Source organism: Symsagittifera roscoffensis, chromosome 3, assembly GCF_963678635.1.
Source record: "Symsagittifera roscoffensis chromosome 3, txSymRosc1.1, whole genome shotgun sequence".
NCBI classification, from domain to species: domain Eukaryota; kingdom Metazoa; phylum Xenacoelomorpha; order Acoela; family Convolutidae; genus Symsagittifera; species Symsagittifera roscoffensis.
In genome coordinates this window covers 31545243-31571916 of record NC_087064.1, presented here as the reverse complement: position 1 = coordinate 31571916, position 26674 = coordinate 31545243, and the positions used below count along the sequence as shown (strand labels likewise).

Here is a 26674-nt window from a genome sequence, read left to right as displayed (position 1 = left end):
TAGGACTTATTTAATTGCTTTTTTGTGCATATCTCTAATTTCGTAAGTATCTCACAAAAATGGTTTGGGCAGATTTTTTCCCCTGAAACCTTTTTTGCTTGTTTTTAGATCCATTCAATATTGATCGTGATTGATTGATAGATAGGTTTGTAATTGATGACTTCCTTGCCGATTCCTTGTTAAGTGATTTCATCTTAATCTGATTATCAGCATGTGTTTTGAACCTTTTCCCTGTAAAAGATGAATCGTTGCTACTTAAATTCAATGAACCTAGCGGATTATGCCTTTTTCACTTGATAAACGGTACAAGATAGCCCGGTATTTTCGTTATAATTTTGTTTGTAGACTTCTTTCCTTGTTGAATTCTTGCATGATGAACTCTCACTGATTTTTTCTTTTCTTTATAAACAGTTCAAGTTAGCTCGAATAACTTTTTCATGCATCATTGTTCGTTGACAGTTTTTTGTTGAGTTTTGGGTGACGAAGTTCTTGCCGATTTGATTATATCTAAACGAAGGTCGAACGTATCAGAATCGAATTAACTGAATGGATTTGATTCCTTTATATTTTGTAAGTATCTCTATTAATGATTATCTCACAAACGAATGGTTTACAGGCAAATTTTTTCGACTGATGTTTTTTGCTCGATTTTTCCATCCATAACATTGATTGATTGCTAGGTTGTTTTGTAGTTTGATGAATTGTTTACCAATTTTACGTTTTACTTTTTCAGCTTGATCTAATTTTCAGCATGTCTTTTCGATGGTTTGCTTTCGAAATAACTCATTCATTTCTGCTGTTTTAGTTCCTTGAATTTTTCGGTTTTTGTCATTTGTTTTTTTTTTATACTTGATCAGGAGTTCAAATAAGCAAGAATAAATTTTCTATGAAAATTTGCTAGTTGAGAAATTTTTTTTTGTTGAATTGATACATGATGAGTTTCTCCCCGATATCATGATTTGTGATTAAATTGCGATCCGATTAGACTAGGACTTATTTAAGTGCTTTTTTGTGCATATCTCTAGTTTCGTGATTATCTCACAAAAATGGTTTGGGCAGATTTTTTCCCCTGAAACGTTTTTGCTTGTTTTTAGATCCATTCAATATTGATCGTGATTGATTGATATATAGGTTTGTAATTGATGACTTCCTTGTTAAGTGATTTCATCTTGATCTGATTATCAGCATGTGTTTTGAACCTTTTCCCCTGTAAAAGATGAATCGTTGCTACTTAAATTCAATGAACCTAGCGGATTATGCCTTTTTCACTTGATAAACGGTACAAGATAGCCCGATATTTTCGTTATAATTTTGTTTGTAGACTTTTTTCCTTGTTGAATTCTTGCATGATGAACTCTCACTGATTTTTTCTTTTCTTTATAAACAGTTCAAGTTAGCTCGAATAAATTTTTCATGCATCATTGTTCGTTGACAGTTTTTTGTTGAGTTTTGGGTGACGAAGTTCTTGCCGATTTGATTATATCTAAACGAAGGTCGATCGTATCAGAATCGAAGTAACTGAATGGATTTGATTCCTTTATATTTTGTAAGTATCTCTAATAATGATTATCTCACAAACGAATGGTTTACAGGCAAATTTTTTCGACTGATGTTTTTTGCTCGATTTATCCATCCATTACATTGATTGATTGCTAGGTTGTTTTGTAGTTTGATGAATTGTTTACCAATTTTATGTTGTACTTTTTCAGCTTGATCTAATTTTCAGCATGTCTTTTCGATGGTTTGCCTTCGAAATAACTGATTCATTTCTGCTGTTTTAGTTCCTTGAAACTTTCGGTTTTTGTCATTTGTTTTTTTTATACTTGATCAGTCAGGAGTTCAAATTAGCAAGAATAAATTTTCTATGAAAAGTTGCTAGTTGAGAAATTTTTTCATTGATAAATTCTTACATGATGAGTTTCTCACCGATTTTATGATTTGTGATAAAATTGTGATCTGATTAGACTATGACTTATTTAATTCCTTTCATTGCTTTTTTGTTCATATCTCTATTTTGGGAATATCTCACAAAACTGGTTTGGGCAGATTTTTCCCCTGAAACGTTTTTGCTTGTTCTTAAATCCATCCGATATTGATCGTGATTGATTGATAGATAGATTTGTATTTGATGACTTCCTTACCGATTCCATGTTAAATGATTTCACCTTGATCTGATTGTCAGCATGTGTTTGGAACGTTTTTAAAAAAGACGAATTGTGCTATTTTAGTTCAATGAACCTAGCGGATTTTGCATTTTTCACTTGATAAACGGTACAAGATAGCTCGAAAGTAGCTCAAAAGTTTTCCTTATAATTTTGTTTGTAGACTTTTTTCCTCGTTGAATTCTTGCATGATGAAATCTCACTGATTTTTTCTTTTCTTTGTAAACAGATCAATATAGCTCAATTGATTTTTTCTTGCATCATTGTTCGTTGACAATTTTTTTGATGAGTTTTTGGGCGATGAAGTTCTCGTCGATTTGATGATATCTGAACAAACGTCGATCGTATCAGAATCGAATTTACCTAATGGATTTGATTCCATCGTTTGTAAGTATCTCTATTAATGATTATCTCACAAACGAATGGTTTACAGGCAAATTTTTTCGACTGATGTTTTTTGCTCGATTTTTCCATCCATAACATTGATTGATTGCTAGATTGTTTTGTAGTTTGATGAATTGTTTACCAATTTTATGTTTTACTTTTTCACCTTGATCTAGTTTTCAGCATGTCTTTTCCATGGTTTGCCTTCAAAATAACTGATTCATTTCTGCTGTTTTAGTTTTTTGAAAGTTTCGGATTTTGTCATTTGTTTTCTTTTTTGTACTTGATCAGGAGTTCAAATTAGCTTGAATAATTTTTCTATGAAAAATTGCTAGTTAGAAATTTTTTCCTTGATAAACTCTTACATGAGTGTTTCACCGATGTACATGAAATTCCGAACGCTGTAGTTGGTAACTGTGAGAGTTCTCCCAGTATTTGCTAATCTTGCGTTCAATTGCGACTGCTCAGCTGCTTTTATTTTTCGAGATGTGCCGTTTTTATGTCACTTTAAGGTTTTTCAAAGAACTTAGATATAAAAAAACTCCACAACATTTGAGATAACCAACTCTGTAATTGGACGATATCAGAGTACACTCAAAGGATGCAGATCTGATTTCAAATATATGCGGGTTTTTATGAGCTGTCGAATATTTGAAGCACCGGAGATGCGTTACACGCCAGTTTAATTGAAATATAATTAATTGATTCTTAAATATTGTCACTTTTTTGATGTTTTCAGATACCTAATTATGTCATGGAGTTTATCTGAAACAAAAGACCATTACTGAACCTGCTAATTTAATTATTGCATCAAACATCTATCCTTTCATCCGAATAATAATTGCTATTTCTGATTGAAAATTTTGTAAAGTAATCGTTCAAATGAACTGTGGCCAGTGCTGCACGTTGAAGCGATGTCATTCGCTGGATGCGAACGAGCACTACGTATCGAAGAGAAGTGTCAAGTGCCATTCGGTTTTGTGGTCGATTGAGAATTTCTCAGTTTGTCTACATGACGAGAAGCTAGAGAGTCCTATTTTTGAGTTCGCAGGAGTGCGCTGGGCCAGTCATATTTATCCGAAAGGGATGGTAGGCGAACCCTCGATGCCCAATAATTACGTACAGGTAAACTACTACTAGAAACTTTCATTTTAAAAATTACATGTTAGAAACTACTGTTACAAACTATCATAATTGATGCGATTTTTTCAAGGTGACCACGTGGTCATCATTTAATGACCAGTCATTATTAGTCAGTATTTGGTCATTATTTCTTTGACAGGAAATATTGCTCAGGGTAGCCTATGTTTTGAAGTCATTTGGTTAGTGATGTTGAGTTAATTTGATTTTTTATGGTAATGAATGATATGGCATATGGAAATGATAAATAGCATTCTTGTTAAAAAAAGAAATAACTTCTCGCAGCTTTTTAAGTTTTCAATAGTCTTTTTTGAGGTCATTATTTGGTCATTTTTCTGGTTAAAACAATAAGTCTTTAATTGGTCGGATGAGAATGTCGTCACCGTGGACAGATTCATCCAGCATATTAGAAGCTAAGTTTTAAGAGGTTTGGCTTTTGTCATCTAATTGACTAGAATGATCCTGTGAATATTATGCTCCTCAGTTTTCAGTTTTTCGATTACTTACTTCCGCATTGCAAGAAAAAAAAGAGTTATTTGTTTGAATTCATAGTATTAGTTTGAGGTGTATCGCTGAGGAGAATGAGTAAATCTATGTGTAGCTCACATTTTTTTCTTTTACTGCAGGTTTTTGTCAAAGTAATCCAGTTTTCGTCCAATCAAACACTCAAGTTTGAAATTGCAATAGTGGACAAAGACGGCAACCCATGCTTCACTAAAAAGACACCACCAAAAAGACTGGAAGGAGCGAATCAGTTCGGAGTCTGCTTCAAGAAATTCATGTCACACGAGTACTTAAACGACACTGACAAATATGCTCCCAATGATGTCCTGACAGTTCACCACAAAATCATTTTGATTTCGGAATCGGAAACGAGTAAACTTGAGTGTTCGTCACCTAAGAAACCGTGTGTTGATGCAAGGTTATACGACGATTGGGAGGCTCTGTACAAGTCAGGACAGAGTACTGATTTTGAAGTATGTTTGTTGTTGAGTTTTCGGTTGATTAGCAGAGTTTTCAGAGCTAACTATATAATTTGATATGGATTGGGATTTTGGGGTTTTTTTTTCAATTCGATTTTTTGAAAAAAAATTCTGAACACTTGAAGCTTTCTAATTGAATAAAGTTGTGAACAAAATGTTTATACATTAGATACTCAAACAGTGTATCATCAAACGTGATTGTTTCCAGGTTGTTGTCGACTCCAAGGAGATCCAGACACACAAAGCGGTGCTAGTGGCGAGATCACCAGTCTTCCGAGCTATGTTAGCTCACCCGAACACAGCTGAGAGCACCTCTGGCTGTATTACAATCGACGACTGCAAATATGGACCATTCTGCATTTTTCTCAAATATCTTTACACCGGAAACCTTTTTGACACAAAGCTAGAAGACAGGTAGGACGTGAAAGCTAAGGTTTTTTATGATATGCGGGGGGGGGGGCAGACTCCACCTTATCAGGAATTCTACCCACTACCTTTATACTTTTTTTGAGATATACAGTTTTGGCTGACTGACCTTACCATTTTTCTAAAGGCGCTTTTGGCGCCAATAGGTACAATTTTCTAAAAAGTGCTTAGAAACGCCTTTTTGGCCTGTTTTCTAAATACTTGCCTGCGCCGCAGAAAATACAAGGTCAATGAAGGGTCTTCATAGTGATTTGGGAGAGAGAATTCTAGATCCGCGCCTGTCTTTGTTATCAAGCTAGTTTTTTAAGTTGTTTTTCCTATCATTTTATATTCTTTTTTGTCTAAAAAGAGCTTTGATATGACCTAATTTTTAGTTTAACTTACTCTTCTTATAGGACGGCACTGGACCTGATCGCGATTGCAAATAAGTACGATGTGCCTGGGCTGAAATCAGAGTGTCAAAACTTCCTGAAATCCAACATCACAGTGGAGAACGCGGCAGAGGTTCTCATCATAGCCGACATGCATGGATGCTCGTCCGAACTAATCAACACTGCATTGGACTTCATCAAGAAAAACTCAGACGCTGTCAAAGCACAACCTAATTGGAAATCACTTGTAGAACAGCACAGTCATATCTTCATTGATCATTTTGTTTAGCGACTAACCGTCGAAAATAACCCAAAATAAAAACTCAGCCCGAGTACTGGGTGTCCCAATAAAACTTCAAACCAACCGTTTTTCTCTTATTTTTGATGTGTAAATTTTAATCCACCGGAGCTGTTAGTTTTATTGTCGTGTTCAAATTTGACAATTGGACATATAACTATGACATGAGGTGCTCTTTGTAGAAAAAGCGTTGATGAAAAATGACGAATTAGTAATTTTTCATTTCTATTTTCGTATGGATCCTGAAGCTTCTGTACGTGAGTGCAAATGCTCTCGAGGCACAAGAATCCTCTTCAATTTCATATTCGATATTTGTGTTCTAATTCAATTTCTTTGAATTTAGCTAAGCCAACTTTTAGTGAAAACATATTATGTTGCCATTGTTTTATATCTATGTTAAACATCTTCAATGTCTTTTTAAACGAGGAAAATCAGCCCGGAATTCAGGTTCAAATGCGTAAAAATTGATTAGTAATTTAAGCAAACGATAGTTAAAAAGAATTATCCTTTCACTAGTAATTTTAACAGCAAAAGGTAGAAATAGCAGAAGTTTAAATTGCATTCCATATTTAATCGAGGATATCCGGTTGCTGTGCTGGTAGCACAAAATCACCTGACCACATTTAAAAAAAACGAATTGTTTTTTTTTTTGATGGGGCGGTATCAAGAACTTCACAAACTAGTTAGTCAATAATTGAAACAAAATTGAACTGAAATTTTAAGTTAGGCTGAAAGTTAATTTTCAGCAATTTCGGTCTGACGATAGCGAAATATTCAGACCAGTCTCGTCAAAAAACTTTTTTGATTTTTTTTTCTGGAATTATAAGAACGACCGGATCTGTTCAATTATTCCCCTTTTTTCCAAAAAGGAGAGATTCGCTCCTAGGTGTAAAATTCTCATATGCTTATTTGTTGATTAATTTCTTTTTAGGGGGGAGGGCGAGCATCGTTACTAGGTATCGAGGGAAGCACGGACCAAACACTTGACAATATGCAGTTCGGGTTCAGAAGTAAGAGCCAACAGGAACATGGAGCAAAGAAAAAGCTGATACTGGTCTTTATAGATCTTGTAAAAGCATTTGATTCGGTGAACAAGACAGCATTGTTCACAGCCCTAAGAAGTCGAAAATTGGGTAACCCTCTGAGTCGCATCATTTGGCAGCTGCATGCGCAGGCTGAATGTGTTTTAGACAAGCAGAACAAGTTCGTACTTGAGAGGAGTGAGACATGGGTGCCTAATCAGCCCCTCTCTTCAATCTAGTTTTTGAGGAAGTGTGCCAGAAAGATGTGAAAAGAGGCTCAGCGATCGGTCATCTTCCATATGCCGATGATTTAGTGATTATGTCCGGCACAATTGAAGAGGCACAGGGAAGTCTTGATACTCTGAATCAGGAATGGAGATTCATTAAGTAAAATCGAGATGGTTGTAGTGAATGGAGAAGGATCAAATGATTTTTACCTTAATGGCGAAAAAGTTAAGGAAGTAAATTTCTTTGGACCTGGGCAGCTCGCTAAATGCGGAGGGATACATTGGCGAAGCAATTGCACACAATTGAAGAAACGCTAGAAATGCAATTGTGAGATTGAGGCAATTGTGAGAAGTAAGTGGCTCAATTAGGATGAGAACGAAAGTGCTGTTAGTGGAGACTTTTTAACCCAACACTACTCTACGGGCTTGAAACTGCAGTCATCAGAAAAGTCGACTTTGACAAACTAAATGCACTTCTGAACAAGTCCAGGTAAATGATCCTCAAGTTGGACTGCAAGAGGACATGTGCTAACGTCCAAATTGCAGAGAAAGTTCAGTTGAAAAGCATTGAAGTAGAAAAGGCTGTACGAAGCGCAAACCTGTGGGTTTCAATCAAGAGGCTTCAAGTAGAACCAGTAACCTCACTCGACCAAAAAGCAAGGTGTGCGGCAAAGATGGATCAGAGCATTAAATCTGGAATATTCGACTCACACCCTCAAATAGTCGATTGTTAATTTGGAAATTGTAACAGAAAGTTTGCTGAAAGAAAGGAGATGCAGAGACATCTCAGAATTGATAATGATGCGCTAGATGAGTTAGATACACTCGCCATGTCACTTTTTAGCGTAGATGTACCAAAGGATCTAAAGTTCCCAGCAAAAGGTTGCAAAGTGCAATACAAGACACTCAGGTGGCTGAAAGCGCATTTTAAGACAGCCTACCCGCAGTGCACTTTTAATGGCGAAGAACAATCAGTAACAGTAGAACGAAAGTCACCAGATGAGGAAGAACTAGAGGCGACTGCAGAAGAAAAGATACACCCTGCAATTGACCCGAGCGTTTTATCAGTGCCGTAAGTGTCCAAGAACTTACAAGGTGCTAAGAGCTTGCAAAAATATCGCTCCAAGAAGCATGCGTGATCATACAATTGTCAGATGCCTGTACGTGGAAGAGAGACTGGAAGCTCTCGTGCTAAAAATCCTTCCACCCAAGCTCGCCCGTAATCGGAAGTCTAGCTTGCCTTCTGCCAACTCCCCAAAGGTCTGTAGACTAAATACCTAAGATTGGAGGATTGATTTAGCACTCTAGCAAAGGGAGGGGCACTAGGTGCCATAAGGAGAGGGGCAATAGTTAAAGAGATCCGCACTACCAATAGGAATTATATTTGATACCACATTTGGTCCCGTACGAAATTTTTTTCACTAAGTCAAAATCAGTTGGAAAGTTGGAAAAACACCCTGTGTATTTTATTTTCACCTTGCTTAGGTACAGCTATGGCTCAGCAACCTGGTGTCATTGTTCGAAGAAAATGACGAATTATTTGTGCTCGGGTAGTTTTTCATCTGCAAACTTTTTAGCTAACGTCTTTTGATCGAATTTTTTTAAATAATCTGAAAGATGTTGATGCATTGAGCTCATAAGTTTTCATGAGCTATGGGGTGGTCACTGGTGAAAAATATTTCACCAGTGATCACTTTTCGCAAAATTATGGGGTTTGAAGGTTGCGAATTTGGGACAATTACCAAGCGATGTGTTTCGTTATAACGAGTGAGTAGCGAATTGATCCGTCAGAGAAGTTTCAAATTAAGTGGAAGCAAGCTATTTGGTCTAATTAATCAATAAGTAAACGCGAAATTGATCACTTCGTTCTTGGAAAAAAATGGTGGTCCAAAATATCTGATAAATCTCATCAGTTATTGTCATCGAAAACATTCATTAGTAATCGAAATGGCAGTCGGATCATTCCATTCAAGGTTTCACCCTCATACTAGCAGTCTTGTTGGTCGTCCGACATACACCCCAAAAGTGGTGGGAAATAATTATGGCGTAAGTTGTTTTTTTGACGCACTTTGACTACTTAAAAGAAAGCTCATATGGTATCTTGATAAAATGGTTTCATCCGTGACCAGAAAATTTGAAAAAATCATAAGATATGCCTAATGCCGGTGAAAATTTGTCGTTTTTCAGTCAAATCTTTCAGATTTTAAACTTTGGGAATTCTTGAATTTTTTCAGCTATAGTTATTTGAATAACCCACTAAATCACGAACTTTTTTCTTATTTGTTTTTCAGATGTTTTCTTTATTACAATTAAATGACTTGATCGAAACATTCTTTGCTACTTGCACAGCAACTTTTTTCTTACTTTTTTATTCGTTTCTAGACTGTAATGGTAGCCACGGCAGTGCAAGAACATTCCAGTGGCATCAGTTCAGCCGACAACAACAATACTCCAAGAGCATTGGGCGAAGATGATGACGATATCTCGACTACCTGCTCGGTGTCCAGTTTCACAATGGGGGCAGAAATGGACTTCGACTCCATGCCTGAAGAGCAAGTTAGAATTCAGGCGCATAAGTTGAGTGAGAGGTACAAGTTGCTGCTGAAGGAGTGTGACTCGGAAACAGGTATGAAGAAGACAATGGGATAACCTAAATATTCTGGTTCACTTTGCTATCCCCACGAAGTGCTAAATAGGTATACGCAGAAGCGGACTTGCTTAAATTTGCCGGCGCTTTATAAATGTGGACCAAATTCGTTTTCTTAGCTCGACACGGGAATTCAGAAAATGTATTGGGACCTAAAAAATGTCTTCAAAATGATTGATCCATCCCCTCAATCTTGACAAAATCCTAGATCCGCCCCTGGGTTTATGTGCAAGCTATAAGCAGCTATAGAAAATTTATCTATAGTCGTAGCAACTGAATTTCTTCAAGATCGATACCTTTAAATTTCAGAAAGCTTAGAACTGTTCACAAGGGATAACTCCGAGAGAGACCTTTGATATTATTTAATAGCCCCTATAAGTGGCAAAGCTTTACTACGTCAAAAAAGTTTGTTTCAGACTATTCGTGGTTCAACTTATCAGGGCTTTTGCAGTGGCAGATGAATGCAATATTTTGATGCTATTAGTTTACCTGTAATCAGGGGAGGATCTTGGATTTTTTCTCGGGAGATATTAAAAAAAACCTTTCCAAAGATTTTTCGACCTATTATTTTTAGGTTGATCGTATTTATTACTATAAAGACCCGTATTTTGACAAAATTTGCTGCGCCGGCGGCAAAATTTCAAAAAGTAGGTCAAAAATTCCGTTTGAGGGCACTTAATGGATGGTTTAGGCCGGAAAATTGCATTTTTTGCGGCGCCTTTAGCAAAATTTAAGCGTTGGTCGGCCTAAAATTGATGGCATAAAATAATACTAAAGGGAGGCCCTTTGGTCTGAATTCTATTTGATTTATAGTTGAAAAACTAGCTGACAGTTCAACTTTAATATGTATTTTTTTAGCTCACGCGAAGGAACTTCGGAAACGTGTGAAGAATCTGGAGAGCGAGAAGGTATCATTCTCGTCAAAATATACAGATGAAATATGTCAACTACTGTCTGAGAATACCGTTCTCAAATCAAAGCTAGAAAGAGTGGAAGCGGGTAAACAGAACCAGGATTTCCAATCAGTCTCCAAAATTCAGAACCTTACGGCTGATCTGAACTCAAGAGAAGAGCAACTCAAGGTTGTCAACAACGCCTTGAACAAGCTCAGAGGTGAAAAAAAAACATGCTATATTGGCAGTGTCACTGTGTTCCGTCTAAAAATATTCCGAAAGTTTCCGGTATATTTTTCAGACGGTATTTTGGATTTTTCTTAACAACCACGAAGTATTTTCTATGACAGCGAATTTGACACCGTCTTGCAAGTTTTGGAATTTAATTTAACTAAGGAAAAGATGGAATCAAAAATTGTGTCTCCATTTCCATCTTATGTTCAGGCATGGCTCCGACCAACGTAGCAACCGAAATCTTTAAGAAAATTTTCGGTTAGGTTTTTAATTAAATGAAAAACTGCTTCAAGACGTGATTTCAATCATAATAGTTTCATTTGAAAATTTTTCTGATTTCAACTGTATTCGAATTTTTTTTTCGAAATCTGTCAAACTTTTAATTGAACTTTAAAAGCAATCTCGATATTTCAGGAGAATTGAATAACGAAGTTTCATCTCGGAAAGAACTCGAGCACGAAATGGATATGCGCAGACAAGAGTACTCAGACAAAAAAGATGCTCTGGAGAATAAATTGGAGTGTATAATAGCAGAGAACAAAAGCCTGAAGACTGAGAAAAATGCTCTGACTCAGAAGGTTGCTGACCAGAACAAGTAAGAGTTATTTAATTCAACAAGGCGAGAAAAATTGCAATTTTAAAAATTTCGAGGAATATGTGTGGAGTCAAGTTCGCCTAGAATTTGGAGCCGGGTTAAACCATTTCAGAGAAGTAATTCGCTAGTGCCTTACATCATTGCACAAGTGGAGCGTAGTGTGATAGTACGATGCAACTTTATTTTTCCAACTCAAGTCGCAAATAAAGTGTTTACTTATTCGGTAGCCCTTATGCTGTAATCATGGTCTGTAATTTCATAGCATCTGTCCTCTATTTATCGGTGAAAAGTGTTTGTCGTAACTCAAGCGTCCGTGGCTCAGAGGAAAGTACGTGAGATTCCGAAGCTACTTGTCGGAGGTTCAACGCGGTACTTAACACTAGTTTTATATATATTTGTTGGCATTCTTTCTTTATACCTCTGGCAATTTATTAGCATCTATAGCTGCATCATTAGTGGCTAGTGTTAGGAAATTTCCAATGGCACATGCGGTGGGTTCCTAAGGGGCGGGGTATGAGTCCCCGCCGGACCTTGTTTTTTTCAATGTTTGGAAACAGGGGCGGATTGGGGGGGGGGGGGTTACGCCCTCCTCTCAGGGATTCGACCCACTGCCGACCCAAAAGGTCCCCCCTTTGGTACTTTTTAAGAAATCCATTTTTGGCCGACCTACCCTAAAATATAATAATTTTGAGAGGGGAGTGCGCGCCGAAAAAACGCGATTTTTTGTCAAAATTTTCGAAAAAGTGCCTAAAAACGCCTTTTCTGGACAGCTTTTTCAAAATTTTGCCTGCGGCGCAGAAAATTTGGCAAAACAGGGACTAAACCGTGCTTAGGGAGAGCTCGAAAAATCAATTCGTTCGACCTCAAAAAAAGGTCGACAAAAATTTCGAACATTTTTGAAAATCCCCCCCCCCCCCCCCCCGTCGAGAAAATCCTAGATACGCCCCTGTTTGAAAATATATTTTTTCTGGGGAAAACGATTTTTCGGACTTCAGTCTATCTCCTTGAATTTTGTCGCCTTACTTAAAATTGCATATCTGATTTAAGGAATTTTTACTGTAATGAAAATTTACCAAATCTGTTAATGTATTATTGTTCTGACTTTCGATACGAAAGTACCGGAATATTTGTGCTCGGGCTGGGTTTTTTTTCAGGCAAATTTCGACTTTTTCACTAGCCATTTTTGACGGAATTGTTTTATCATTCGAAAGGTATTGTTGTCCTGAGCTCAAATTTGAAAATATATTTCACCTGTGATCATTTTTCGTTAAGTTATGGGGGTGTAAAGATTGCCATTTTGGCCAATTTGGGACAATTAACGCGCGATATATTTCGCGCTATTAACGCGTAAGCGAGATTTAATCTGTCTTAGAAATCGTTCCAAATTGGTTTAACGAAGCTTATTTGCCATAATTGATTTGTTAAAAGTAGCGACATCTATCCTTTTGTACTTTGTATGGCGTTCATTTTGTTTCATTTTTTAAAATTTCTTCAATTTTATTACTGTTCCATAAAGCTTAATAGGCAGTCGGAACATTCAGGGCTTCGCCCTGATACGAGCAGTCTTGTTTCCTTAAGTATTATTTCGTTGAGTCAACACTTTTGAAACTATGGTGGCTATGTTTAAATTTTCTGCGTTAGTCTGATCAAATCACTGGAGGAAAAAGTAGCAGAAATGGTTAAAGACAACCAGGCAGTTGAGTCAGACTGGAAACACACCAAGGACGAGTTCGATACATTCGTGGTCTGCGCAGACGACAAACAAGCAGAGCTGATTGTTAGTATATTTTTGAAGGTGATTAGTATTGTAGGATTGGTTTGAATGGTAATTGTAACAGATCCAAAAGTTATTGACACGATAAGCTTTTATGCTCGATATTATTTTCTAAAACCCGCCTCTGTGGCTAAATCTATATATATTTCAGTTAATTGTTAACGGATGCTTAGCGCTACCTAGGCATCCATTGCAATGAGTTTTATATCTCTTTAATTTAAGATTTAAAAGTGTTTGTCCAACAGGGAAAGGGCAACATAGGAGCTGTTCAGCACATCACGGAGAACCGCTGTTGTGCCCCTGCTTAAGAACTACATGCAATTTTTTGGCTGTTTTTTCTGGGCTGGGTAAAGTTACCTCACCCTCGAGAAACGAGCACAGTTCACGGTGGTCCTCGAACATCCGACCTTTCAATTAAGAGGCGGATACGTAACCACTTCACCACTGCTCTTTACCAGTTTAGCGTATTCGAATATAACGCGGTTGTTATTGTGTTTTATAGAAAAGAGTTGAGGAGCTGGAGAATCAGTTGATGAAGGAAACGAGTGAGAAGAACCGGATGGCAGACAAGACTGAGAAAATAACAAACCAACTCACGTGAGGACACTCTTGCAGTACTATTCGTTTTTGAAAAGCTAAAAGCAAAGAATATAGCAAGTTGCACTGTGGAACCAAGTACAAGTAGCATCTTAATGTAATCAAATGACTCAAATAGGCTGCCAAGGTAATCAATGAATCTCTTGAAGACATGTGATGTGTTGGTTAAAATTACTTTGATGTGTTTTAGCGACCTTATCAGGAGCTATGAAAACAGCAAACACGAGAACGGCCAGTTGGCTCAGGAGCTAATAATGCAAGTATTGCGAGAAGAATTAGTTGCCAATTGTATTTGGTGCGCAGAGTTTTTTTGGCTCAGAAATGATATGCTGAATTATTGGGGCTGATGAATTTTCTCAATGGGAAGAAATTGGCGTCTAGACGAAATTATCGGAAATTGTTAGCTAGATCTTCTTTATAAGTTCGTAAAATTGGTATGGTTTGTCAAAGAAAAAACAGAAATGATGAATTGTCTCAAGCTAAATGTGTTAGTTGAAAATATGTTTTAAACCCCTTTTATTCGGATAACAAAATAGTTAGTGAACTTGGAAGTGAATTTGTGAAATCTTGCTATGGAAGAATTAGTTTTTCAATCAAAAACTTTGAAACTGACTGAGAATCAGTAACTTGGAAATGAACTGATAAAATATTCAGGTTGAAAGAAGAAAAAATGAGAGTTGAATCTTCGTTCAAGTCTTCCAAGCACGAGAATGATCAACTGAAGAGGCAGCTGGCAGATTACGAACAGAACTTTAACTCCATCCGAGTCGAACTTGAGCATGCGCTGAAGCGTCAGGTATTTAAGTTTCTTCCGTTATTTGCACAAGCATAGCTTGTGTTATAGTATGAGCTATCTTTCTTTTTTCCAACCTAAGTCGCAAATATTGTTGCGATAAAATTTGTTCATTTTGAAAGTGTTCATTTTGATCAATAACCAGCTATTAAGTACAGCAAATGCTAAGGATATTAACTTCGACTATTATTGTTCCGACTTTCGTAACGGAGTATTTGTGCTCGGGGTGGTTTTTTTTTTCAGACAAATTTCGAATTTTTAACTAGCCATTTTTGACGGAATTTTTTAATATCATTCAAAAGTTTTTGTTGCCCTGAGCTTAAACTTGAAAAGATATTTCACCTGTTCAGATTGTCATTTAAGTGAATTTGGGACGTGTAAGCGGAGATTTAATCTGTCAAAGAAATCGTTCCAAATTGGTTGAAGGAAGCTTATTTGCCATAATTGATTTGTTACTAGGAGCGAAATTTATCACTTTGTTCTTTATGAGGCGTGGGGGGATGATTTTCACAAAAATCTCAAATTAAAAAAGTTTTATTTTATTTTAATTAACATTAAATTTTTTCATGTTATTACTGCTCCATTGAACTTAAAAGGCAGTCAGAACATTCACGGTTTCACCCTGATACGAGCAGTTTTGTATTACACATAGCACTTTAGCTTCAAGGTATCATGGATCTGTAGCGTAAAGGTATGGAAGGAGAACCGCAACAAAATAAGAGGGTTCGAACCTGGAGAGGGTCGGATGTTTTTAATGAACTTTTTTGTAAACTAGCTAAAATGCGTCCGCTCTATAAATTAAGGCATGTGCAATTGGTAAATTTTTTCTTCTTCAAAGTGACTGGTATTGCTATGGGTCGTAGTTGGCTTGCTTCCCTTAAGAATTTTTGTTGACTTAAAATTTTGCTCATTCAGTTTTTCCCAGTAGCGTTACCGGTCATATATTTGCTTGTGTATGCGAAGTGCAACTTCGCCTCTGTGTTGAACTTGAGGGCTTTAGCGACTGTAGTGTATTAGTGCGAACCTTTTTTTTGCAACTTAACTTACAAATAAATGTGCTCACGAGCTGTAGCATTGGAAGTTTCGGATATTTTCTGTTATACGGCCGAAAAAGTATCAAATTGTCAAATGAGCTTGTTTTTATAGTTGGATATCCAGATTTGCTTTCGCTGAAACCTATTTCAACCAATCAGATTCGAGCGTTATGATTCAATTTTCAAAATTTGAAAAAAATCATTTTTGCGCCGTATAACAGAAAAGACCCGAAATTTCATAGTATCTGTTATCTGCTTTGTTTGTTGGCTAGTGTTTATGCATATTAAAGGTCCGTGGATGAGTGGCTAGTGCGTGGGACTCTAAATCTCTACGTTGCTGGATTGAATCTGATACGTAGTTGAACTTTTACTAATTCGAGGCTTGTTCTACTGTTACTTTTTTAACTTTATAGAGCTGCTTTTTTGCCACGCAGAAGTGTGATTGCAGAATTTAGCCACGCAAAAATTGCCCTTCCGTTTACAAAACTGCCACAAAAAAACATTGCTCAACCAAACCACTAGAAGACATCAATCATGATGTTGGGAAGAACAAAACGATTTCTTGAGGAATTATAGCGAGTCTCGAATGTCAAGTTATCATATCAAATGTTTCTGTTTCAGAGGATGTTCGAAAACACGTACTCCGATTCATTCAAGAACTTGGAACTGGTTTTGTTCCAGCATAGCTCGGGTGGTACCTCGAACAGGCAGAAACACACTGCTGGCTCGTCGGCCAATCCGATTGGAGGTAGAAGAACCCACGAAAGAGCAGAAGCACGCAACAGTGAGTATTCACTTAGCCGATATGATGAGCCTATCAAATGTTGAGCTCAATCCAGCTGAATAATGAAAAGCGGCACTAATGAATAGCAGGAATAAGGAGTTTTTTGTTTCTCTACTGTTCATGTGTTGATCAATTATTTCCAGCTTTTCTAACCGGTAAATAAAAACCGGTCGGGAAATAAAATGATTAATAAACCTCGTCAGTTAACAGCACTCTCTTTTTGTTCTGTCTCTCTCTCTCTCTCTCTCTCTTTCTCTCTGATTTATTCTGTGCTAATTTTTCATTCTGTGCTAATTTAATCCTTGTTCCAATGAAGCTTGAAGTAAAAGGGTTATTTAAAGGTAATTTTGATGAATTATCACTAAATTACGAAGGACAAGAATTTGAGGTTTTATTGAAGTTTAGGGTACAACGATGAATAAAAAGCGGGAGTGAAATATTATGATTCTTTTTTTACGCTTCATTTCAGAATTTGAAAACATTGATGAAAGATGATGATTAAAACGCGGGACTGATTACTGATTAATACTCTCCCTGATAGCTTCTAATTTTCTCTGTTTATCCTCTTTTCTAGTAAGGAACTGCATAGTAAGAATCTTTAGTTTTTATTAGAACGCTGCATTGAAGAAAACTTTTGTTCTTTGATTTCAGATGACCGTTGAAGTTTTTGCAAGTGCTCCCTTAAGGTCTATTTAAACAGGTTTTGGTGAGTGGTTCTTTTTTATCTCTTTCTCTCTCTCTCTCTCTCGTCCGTTTACGCCCACATCTGAGCTTAGGTGTTGAGTCATCAGCGGTCAAAGATTCGCTGGTCTTGATTGTTTTCGACGCACTGCTCGCTAGGGTCACTTTGGGGTCTGCTGCTGGGAGACTTACTGGTTTCCTCTTCCATTCAAGTCCGCACTCTTGCTGTTTCTCTGTTTCAGCTCTCAGTCTCTTATGTGCTTCCTTGATGGCTTTCCCGTGGTAGATGTTGAAGATGATGTGTGAAATTGCGCATCTTTCTCGCAATCCGCATTTGGTTACCAGCTTTCGCTCGTTGCCTCTCTCCCCTTCACTTGGTCATGTACATGTCGCCTATCCCAAGGTTTACAAGGATCCGCCACATTAAGGGTCAATTTACCCCGGGTTATGCCTTTTTTATCGAGTAGTAAGGCTCCTGCTCGCTCCCCCGGGGTTACTTCTTCCTGTTCGTAGATCATCTTGCTCTCCGCTTGATCTCAGGACGTTGCATTGTACGTGGATCTTGAGGTTCGGAATCCACTCTGCTTTTCTTCCAGCGCTCCGATGTTCTCTGCCCATTTCCTAATCCTGGTGGCTTAGATCCTTGCGCTTAGATGACTTATCAGCGGCAATAGACACTCGCCTCAGTAGTTGTTCAAATCACGTCTCGAGCCCTTCCTAAACAAGCGGCACTACCCAGCCGATCATGGTCTCTTCTTCTTATTCATGGTAGTTCTCTGCGAGATGCTTATATATAATTAGGAATTGCACTTCAAGTCTTATTAGAACGCTGCATTGATGAAACATTTCTTTTATGATTTCAGATGCACATTGAAGTTTCTTCAAGTACTCTTTTAAGTTCGATTTATACTGCGGTTTTGGTGAATGATTGTTACTCTATCTGATACAAGGTATTCAATTTTCCTTCCGACCGCGGGTATATGGCCTGCTCGTAACTCCTTTCGAGTAGCTGGTTTTTTCTGCCATTCAGAAGTTTAGGGTAAAGGGATGATTGAAACCCGGGACTGATCAATGATGCTCGTTCTTTCTGATACAGTCTCTGATGTAGTCTTTTGATCCATAAGGAAATTTAAGATAAAAGAATTATCAAAAGGTAGGATTGGTGAACATTTGTTTAAATCTTTGATCGCTCCTTTGAAATAGTTTCCTTTAGTGCCTTTCGTATCTGTACTACCCAGTATTATGATTGGTGAACATTTGGATTGGTGAACAATATTTTTTGGCAAAATGATGAATGAAACGCGGGACTGATTAAGGATTGCGATTGGCTTTGATAGTCTCAAATCTTTCTTTTGTGTATTTCTTGCGCGTAATTTGCAATGTTAGGTAAAATCATAGTATGTGGGGTAAAAGGCAGCATAGTTGGCGAATTATTTCATTCTATTCTTATTCCTATATTTTTTATTTTAACTTTATTGTTCCGACTTTCGATACGAAAGTAACGGAATATTTGTGCTCGGGGTGGGTTTTTTTTCTTCTGACAAATTTCGACTTTTTAACTAGCCATTTTTGACGGAAATTTTTTACATCATTAGAAAGCTATTGTGGTCTTGAGCTTAAATTTGAAAAGATATTTCACCTGTGATCATTTTTCGTAAAGTTATGAGGGTTTAAAGATTGCCGTTTTGGCCATTTTGACCAATTTGGGACAATTAACGCGCCAGCGTTTGGCTCCAATAGGTTTTTTGGCTCCTTTTAACCAATTAATCCGTCTTAGAAATCGTTCCAAATTGGTTGTAAGAAGCTTAATAGCCATAATTGATTTGTTTAAAGGAGCGAAATCTATTAATTTGTACTTTATATGGCGTGTGGAGGGATGATTTTCATAGAAAAAATTTTCATTTTATTTTATTTCTATTTATTTTTTATGTTGTTTATGTTATTACTGCTCCATAAACGTTAAAAGGCAGTCGGAACTTTCAGGGCTTCGCCCTGATACGAGCAGTCTTGTTGCATTTGTAATAGAGCAGTTAGATCCAACATGATAATTAAAACGCGGGGCTGATCAATGATTAATATTATCTCTGATAATCTCAGTTACTATTCTCGTGCAATGATTGTAATTATTGATTTGTAAATTAAAATGATTCTCAAGGAGCATGCTTGGTGAAACCATGTAATTATCTCAAATTGCTCCATGAAATATTTTCAATCTGTAATAGATAAGTTTGAAGTACAATGATGAAAAACTCTCGGGATTGATACTGATTATTGTTTCCACTTGTAATGATAGTATGTAATAAAGAATGTTTGAGTATGAATGGTTGTCATATAGTATGCTTGGCGATTATTCGTAATAATCCATGATTGAGTGTTTGTTTCACTTCAACTTGGCGTGTGTCTGGTACATTTTTGAGGACAAATGATAAACAAAATGCGGGCTGATTAATGACTTCTAATATATCTTATTCCCAGTTTTTTGTTTCTAAGAGTTAATGAACATTGTGAATGGATAGGTCGTGATGATTTTTGTTTGTTTTTTATTTCTAGAAAAACTTATTGAAGTTTGTTCACCTTCAAATTTGAGCTTTAGTGGTTTGATAATTGATTTTTTTTTAAATTCAGTTCATTTCTTTCATTTAAAGGAAGGCAAATCCACTATCGAACAGCGAAATTGTATAGGTCACGAAAAACGTTATCGACATCTAATTTCGAAAATCTTCTTGTCTTCTTTTCTGCAACAGAAATATGGGGCAAACTAATGAATAAAAAGAGGTACTGATAAACCAAGCAAACGCTGGTTTTTATCGTACGAGTTCACTATTTTCCAACTGGACTCATTCGAAATAATGCGTTTTTTACTCCTTTTGCTGACCTGATTAGGGAGATATGTAGGTGGTGTGGGGCAGTAGTCGAGACTTAAGACTGTTCCGGGACGTGGGGGTGTTGAATCTCACATATTTTTAAAGTTTTTTTCTTCCTTTGTGAAGCTCATTATGCGACTATTTGCTTGTTTTTGCCACTGAGGCAACATGATGAATAAAAAGGGGGGGGGGGGGGGCTGATCAATGATAAACACTATCGCTGATAAGTGCGCAAACTATGCTTGTAATAAAGGGTTTTAAGTCACTTTAAAAATTCATGTTTGGCGAATCATTGTAATTGTGTCTGATTGAATTGAAATGTTTTCAACTTCGCCATTTTGTAGCACTAAGTTGTAACGCTCAATTTTTATTAAAATTGTTTGACATTGGTGTCTTAAGTTTAGTACAAGGAACTCGGTTTCCGCTCTCAAATTCAAATAGCGATAATAATTATCTTGATCTGTGATTGGTCTTGGAAAAGTTTTCCTCTTGTACCTTTTTCATCTGTAATAGGGAAGTTTGTGGCAAATTGATGAATGAAATGAGGTGGAACTGATTCATGATTATTGTTCTCTCTGATACTTTCAAATAATTTTTTTTGTAAACATTTGTGTCATGAGGCTATTGGTGGTAAAATTATAGCATTCAAGGTAAAAGTTATTTGGCGGTAACATGCTAGCTTTTGTGGTAACAGAAAAAACTTAAGTGTTATTTCATCTGTTGATATTACTAATTGCATCAGTGATAGACTTTTGTTAATCTTTTGACTTGTACGCCTTTTGAATTCGTAATAGTGACACTAGACGCAACAGGATGGACAAAACGCGGGACTGATGAATGATTAATCGTGTTGCTGATATGTTTGCGAACTCATTTTTTGCGTAATTTTTGTAATAAAGGGTTTTAGTTTATTATAATATTTCACGGTTGGCGAATCATTGAAGTTGTCTGATTGAATTCAAATGTTTTCAACTTTGCCATTTTGTAGCACTTTTATTATTCTTCACTCTCATTCTTTTTAGTTTGTCGTTGATTTCTTGTTCATTTCAGTACAAACTCATTTGCTGAAATGACTTAATTTCTGTTCTCTAATAACAAAATTCAAGTGACGTTATGCCTTGTCTTCATCTGTGGTTGCTCTTGGAAATAAGTTTTTCTTGTACCTTTTTAGTCTGTAATGGGGAAGTTTATGGCAAAATGATGAATGAAACGCGGGACTGATTATTAATTATTATTCTCTCTGATAGTTGCAAGTACTTTTTCGTGTAAACTTTATGTAATGAGGCTATAGTGGTAACATTGTAGCATTCAAAGTGTAAATTTATTGGCGGTAACATGCTGGCTTTTGAAGTAAGAGATAAAATTGGTATTTGATATCTCATCTGTTGATACCAGTAATTGCATCAGCGTTTAATATTTTGTTAATTTTTTAACTTATACCCCTTATGAGTTTGTAATAGTGAAGTTAGAGGCAACAGGATGAACAAAACGCGGGACTGATCATTGATTAACAGTATCGCTGATAAGTTTGCAGACTCAGTTTTTGTGTTATGTTTGCAATAGGGCTTAAGGTCATTATAAAATTTCATGGTGTGCAATTCTTTGTTGTTGTGTCTGATGGAAATGAAATGGTTTCAATTTTGCCATTTCGTACCACTTTAATGTTCGTCACTCTCATTTTACTTAATTTGGCGTAGGTTTCTAGTTCAGTTCAGTAGAGACTCTTTTGCTAAAATGACTTAATTTCTATTCTCCAATAACAAAATTCAAGTGACGAGAATAATTGTCTGTATCTGTGATTGCTCTTTGAATTTTTTTTCTCTTGTACGTTTTTAGTCGGTAATAGGGAAGTTTGTGTCAAAATGATGATTGAAACGCGGGACTCTTTAATGTTATTTTTCTCTCTGATAGTTTCAAGTACTTCTTTGTGTAAAACTTTTTGTAATGAAGCTATAGTGGTATAATTGTAGCATTGAAACGAAAGGTAATTGGCGGTAATATGCTAGCTTTTGATGTGAGAGATAATTTTTGAATTCGATATTTCATCTGTTGATACAAGTAATTGCATCAGTGTTTGATATTTTGTTGACAATTTAATTTTTACCCCTTATGATTTTCTAATAGTGAAATTCGAGGCAACAGGATGAACAAAACGCGGTACTTATCAATGGTTAACAGTATCGCTGATAAGTTTGCCTACTCATTTTTCGCTTAATATTTGTAATGAGGCTTTTAAGTCATTATAAAAATGCCTGGTCAGCAATTTTTTGTTGTTGTCTCTGACTGATTGAAAATGTTCTCAAGTTTTCCATTTTGTAGCACTTAAATGTTCGTCAATCTCAGTTTTTTAGTTTGACGTTGATTTCTTTTTCAGTTCAGTACAAAATCATTTGCTGAAATGACTTGATTTCTGTGCTCTAATAACAAAATTCAAATGACGAGAATAATTGTCTGTATCTGTGATTGCTCTTGGAAGTATTTTTTACTTGTACCTTCTTAGCTTGTAATAGGGAAGTTTGTGGCAAAATAATGAATGAAACGCGGGACTGATTAATGATTATTATTCTCTGATAGTTTCATGTACTTTTTTGGGTAATTTTTTTTGTAATGAGGCTATTGATGGTGAAATTGTAGCATTCAAAGTGAAAGTTAATTGGCGGTAATATGCTAGCTTTTGAGGTGTGAGATGAAGTTTTTATTTGATATTTGATCTTTTGATATAAGTAATTGCATCAGTGTGTGATATTTTTTTCATCTTTTCATTTTTACCCCTTATAGGTTTGTAATAGTGAAATTAGAGGCAACATGATAATTAAAACGCGGGGCTGATCAATGATTAATATTATCTCTGATAATCTCAGTTACTATTCTCGTGCAATGATTGTAATTATTGATTTGTAAATTAAAATGATTCTCAAGGAGCATGCTTGGTGAAACCATGTAATTATCTCAAATTGCTCCATGAATTATTTTCAATCTGTAATAGATAAGTTTGAAGTACAATGATGAAAAACTCTCGGGATTGATACTGATTATTGTTTCCACTTGTAATGATAGTATGTAATAAAGAATGTTTGAGTATGAATGGTTGTCATATAGTATGCTTGGCGATTATTCGTAATAATCCATGATTGAGTGTTTGTTTCACTTCAACTTGGCGTGTGTCTGGTACATTTTTGAGGACAAATGATAAACAAAATGCGGGCTGATTAATGACTTCTAATATATCTTATTCCCAGTTTTTTGTTTCTAAGAGTTAATGAACATTGTGAATGGATAGGTCGTGATGATTTTTGTTTGTTTTTTATTTCTAGAAAAACTTATTGAAGTTTGTTCACCTTCAAATTTGAGCTTTAGTGGTTTGATAATTGATTTTTTTTTAAATTCAGTTCATTTCTTTCATTTAAAGGAAGGCAAATCCACTATCGAACAGCGAAATTGTATAGGTCACGAAAAACGTTATCGACATCTAATTTCGAAAATCTTCTTGTCTTCTTTTCTGCAACAGAAATATGGGGCAAACTAATGAATAAAAAGAGGTACTGATAAACCAAGCAAACGCTGGTTTTTATCGTACGAGTTCACTATTTTCCAACTGGACTCATTCGAAATAATGCGTTTTTTACTCCTTTTGCTGACCTGATTAGGGAGATATGTAGGTGGTGTGGGGCAGTAGTCGAGACTTAAGACTGTTCCGGGACGTGGGGGTGTTGAATCTCACATATTTTTAAAGTTTTTTTCTTCCTTTGTGAAGCTCATTATGCGACTATTTGCTTGTTTTTGCCACTGAGGCAACATGATGAATAAAAAGGGGGGGGGGGCTGATCAATGATAAACACTATCGCTGATAAGTGCGCAAACTATGCTTGTAATAAAGGGTTTTAAGTCACTTTAAAAATTCATGTTTGGCGAATCATTGTAATTGTGTCTGATTGAATTGAAATGTTTTCAACTTCGCCATTTTGTAGCACTAAGTTGTAACGCTCAATTTTTATTAAATTTTTTTGACATTGGTGTCTTAAGTTTAGTACAAGGAACTCGGTTTCCGCTCTCAAATTCAAATAGCGATAATAATTATCTTGATCTGTGATTGGTCTTGGAAAAGTTTTCCTCTTGTACCTTTTTCATCTGTAATAGGGAAGTTTGTGGCAAATTGATGAATGAAATGAGGTGGAACTGATTCATGATTATTGTTCTCTCTGATACTTTCAAATAATTTTTTGTGTAAACATTTGTGTCATGAGGCTATTGGTGGTAAAATTATAGCATTCAAGGTAAAAGTTATTTGGCGGTAACATGCTAGCTTTTGTGGTAACAGAAAAAACTTAAGTGTTATTTCATCTGTTGATATTACTAATTGCATCAGTGATAGACTTTTGTTAATCTTTTGACTTGTACGCCTTTTGAATTCGTAATAGTGACACTAGACGCAACAGGATGGACAAAACGCGGGACTGATGAATGATTAATCGTGTTGCTGATATGTTTGCGAACTCATTTTTTGCGTAATTTTTGTAATAAAGGGTTTTAGTTTATTATAATATTTCACGGTTGGCGAATCATTGAAGTTGTCTGATTGAATTCAAATGTTTTCAACTTTGCCATTTTGTAGCACTTTTATTATTCTTCACTCTCATTCTTTTTAGTTTGTCGTTGATTTCTTGTTCATTTCAGTACAAACTCATTTGCTGAAATGACTTAATTTCTGTTCTCTAATAACAAAATTCAAGTGACGTTATGCCTTGTCTTCATCTGTGGTTGCTCTTGGAAATAAGTTTTTCTTGTACCTTTTTAGTCTGTAATGGGGAAGTTTATGGCAAAATGATGAATGAAACGCGGGACTGATTATTAATTATTATTCTCTCTGATAGTTGCAAGTACTTTTTCGTGTAAACTTTATGTAATGAGGCTATAGTGGTAACATTGTAGCATTCAAAGTGTAAATTTATTGGCGGTAACATGCTAGCTTTTGAAGTAAGAGATAAAATTGGTATTTGATATCTCATCTGTTGATACCAGTAATTGCATCAGCGTTTAATATTTTGTTAATTTTTTAACTTATACCCCTTATGAGTTTGTAATAGTGAAGTTAGAGGCAACAGGATGAACAAAACGCGGGACTGATCATTGATTAACAGTATCGCTGATAAGTTTGCAGACTCAGTTTTTGTGTTATGTTTGCAATAGGGCTTAAGGTCATTATAAAATTTCATGGTGTGCAATTCTTTGTTGTTGTGTCTGATGGAAATGAAATGGTTTCAATTTTGCCATTTCGTACCACTTTAATGTTCGTCACTCTCATTTTACTTAATTTGGCGTAGGTTTCTAGTTCAGTTCAGTAGAGACTCTTTTGCTAAAATGACTTAATTTCTATTCTCCAATAACAAAATTCAAGTGACGAGAATAATTGTCTGTATCTGTGATTGCTCTTTGAATTTTTTTCCTCTTGTACGTTTTTAGTCGGTAATAGGGAAGTTTGTGTCAAAATGATGATTGAAACGCGGGACTCTTTAATGTTATTTTTCTCTCTGATAGTTTCAAGTACTTCTTTGTGTAAAACTTTTTGTAATGAAGCTATAGTGGTATAATTGTAGCATTGAAACGAAAGGTAATTGGCGGTAATATGCTAGCTTTTGATGTGAGAGATAGTTTTTGAATTCGATATTTCATCTGTTGATACAAGTAATTGCATCAGTGTTTGATATTTTGTTGACAATTTAATTTTTACCCCTTATGATTTTCTAATAGTGAAATTCGAGGCAACAGGATGAACAAAACGCGGTACTTATCAATGGTTAACAGTATCGCTGATAAGTTTGCCTACTCATTTTTCGCTTAATATTTGTAATGAGGCTTTTAAGTCATTATAAAAATGCCTGGTCAGCAATTTTTTGTTGTTGTCTCTGACTGATTGAAAATGTTCTCAAGTTTTCCATTTTGTAGCACTTAAATGTTCGTCAATCTCAGTTTTTTAGTTTGACGTTGATTTCTTTTTCAGTTCAGTACAAAATCATTTGCTGAAATGACTTGATTTCTGTGCTCTAATAACAAAATTCAAATGACGAGAATAATTGTCTGTATCTGTGATTGCTCTTGGAAGTATTTTTTACTTGTACCTTCTTAGCTTGTAATTGGGAAGTTTGTGGCAAAATAATGAATGAAACGCGGGACTGATTAATGATTATTATTCTCTGATAGTTTCAAGTACTTTTTTGGGTAATTTTTTTTGTAATGAGGCTATTGATGGTGAAATTGTAGCATTCAAAGTGAAAGTTAATTGGCGGTAATATGCTAGCTTTTGAGGTGTGAGATGAAGTTTTTATTTGATATTTGATCTTTTGATATAAGTAATTGCATCAGTGTGTGATATTTTTTTCATCTTTTCATTTTTACCCCTTATAGGTTTGTAATAGTGAAATTAGAGGCAACATGATGAACAAAACGCGGGACTGATCAATGATTAAGGGTATTGCCGATAAGTTTGCAGACTCATTTTTGGTTTTGTTTTTGTAATAGAGGGTTTTAGGTCATTATAAAATTTCATGGTGGGCAGTTCGTTGTTCTTGAATCTGATTGAATTGAAATTTTTTCAAGTTTGCCATTTCGTAGCAGTTTAAAGCTCGTCACTCTCATTTGATTTAGTTTCACGCTGATTTCGTGTTCAGTATAAACTCATTTGCTGAAATGACTGATTTTTTGTTCTTTTTTAATAAAATTCAAGTGACGAGAATAATTGTCTTTATCTGCAATTGCTCTTGGAATTAT

At 35.8% G+C, this 26674-nt stretch overlaps 2 protein-coding genes across 2 annotated transcripts in view; both read left to right on the top strand.

The window, feature by feature from the left end:
* Positions 1–3289: 3289 nt before the first annotated feature.
* On the top strand, positions 3290–6174 carry LOC134842027 (speckle-type POZ protein-like). Its single transcript, XM_063858172.1, has 4 exons — positions 3290–3671; positions 4313–4663; positions 4878–5083; positions 5491–6174. The coding sequence occupies exons 1-4, from the start codon at positions 3429–3431 to the stop codon at positions 5753–5755; spliced, it is 1065 nt and encodes a 354-aa protein (XP_063714242.1). The 5' UTR covers positions 3290–3428; the 3' UTR covers positions 5756–6174.
* Positions 6175–9398: 3224 nt separating this feature from the next.
* LOC134841501 (golgin subfamily A member 4-like) overlaps positions 9399–26674 on the top strand; it is a 90126-nt gene continuing 72850 nt past the window's right edge. The window contains exons 1-8 of the mRNA XM_063857527.1: positions 9399–9639; positions 10519–10773; positions 11202–11382; positions 13024–13159; positions 13659–13753; positions 13944–14009; positions 14408–14549; positions 16202–16364. Of these exons, the coding sequence (XP_063713597.1) occupies positions 9402–9639; positions 10519–10773; positions 11202–11382; positions 13024–13159; positions 13659–13753; positions 13944–14009; positions 14408–14549; positions 16202–16364 (1276 nt within the window). The 5' untranslated portion in view covers positions 9399–9401. The remainder of the gene's footprint in view (positions 9640–10518; positions 10774–11201; positions 11383–13023; positions 13160–13658; positions 13754–13943; positions 14010–14407; positions 14550–16201; positions 16365–26674) is intronic.

What these genes read in the sequence shown, in the direction of transcription:
- LOC134842027 (XM_063858172.1), top strand. Translation starts at nt 3,429, where the DNA reads ATGAACTGTGGCCAGTGCTGCACGTTGAAGCGATGTCATTCGCTGGAT. An exon ending in TGCCCAATAATTACGTACAG is followed by an intron (nt 3,672 to 4,312) that starts GTAAACTACTAC and finishes CTTTTACTGCAG; the next exon opens with GTTTTTGTCAAAGTAATCCA. An exon ending in GACACAAAGCTAGAAGACAG is followed by an intron (nt 5,084 to 5,490) that starts GTAGGACGTGAA and finishes CTCTTCTTATAG; the next exon opens with GACGGCACTGGACCTGATCG.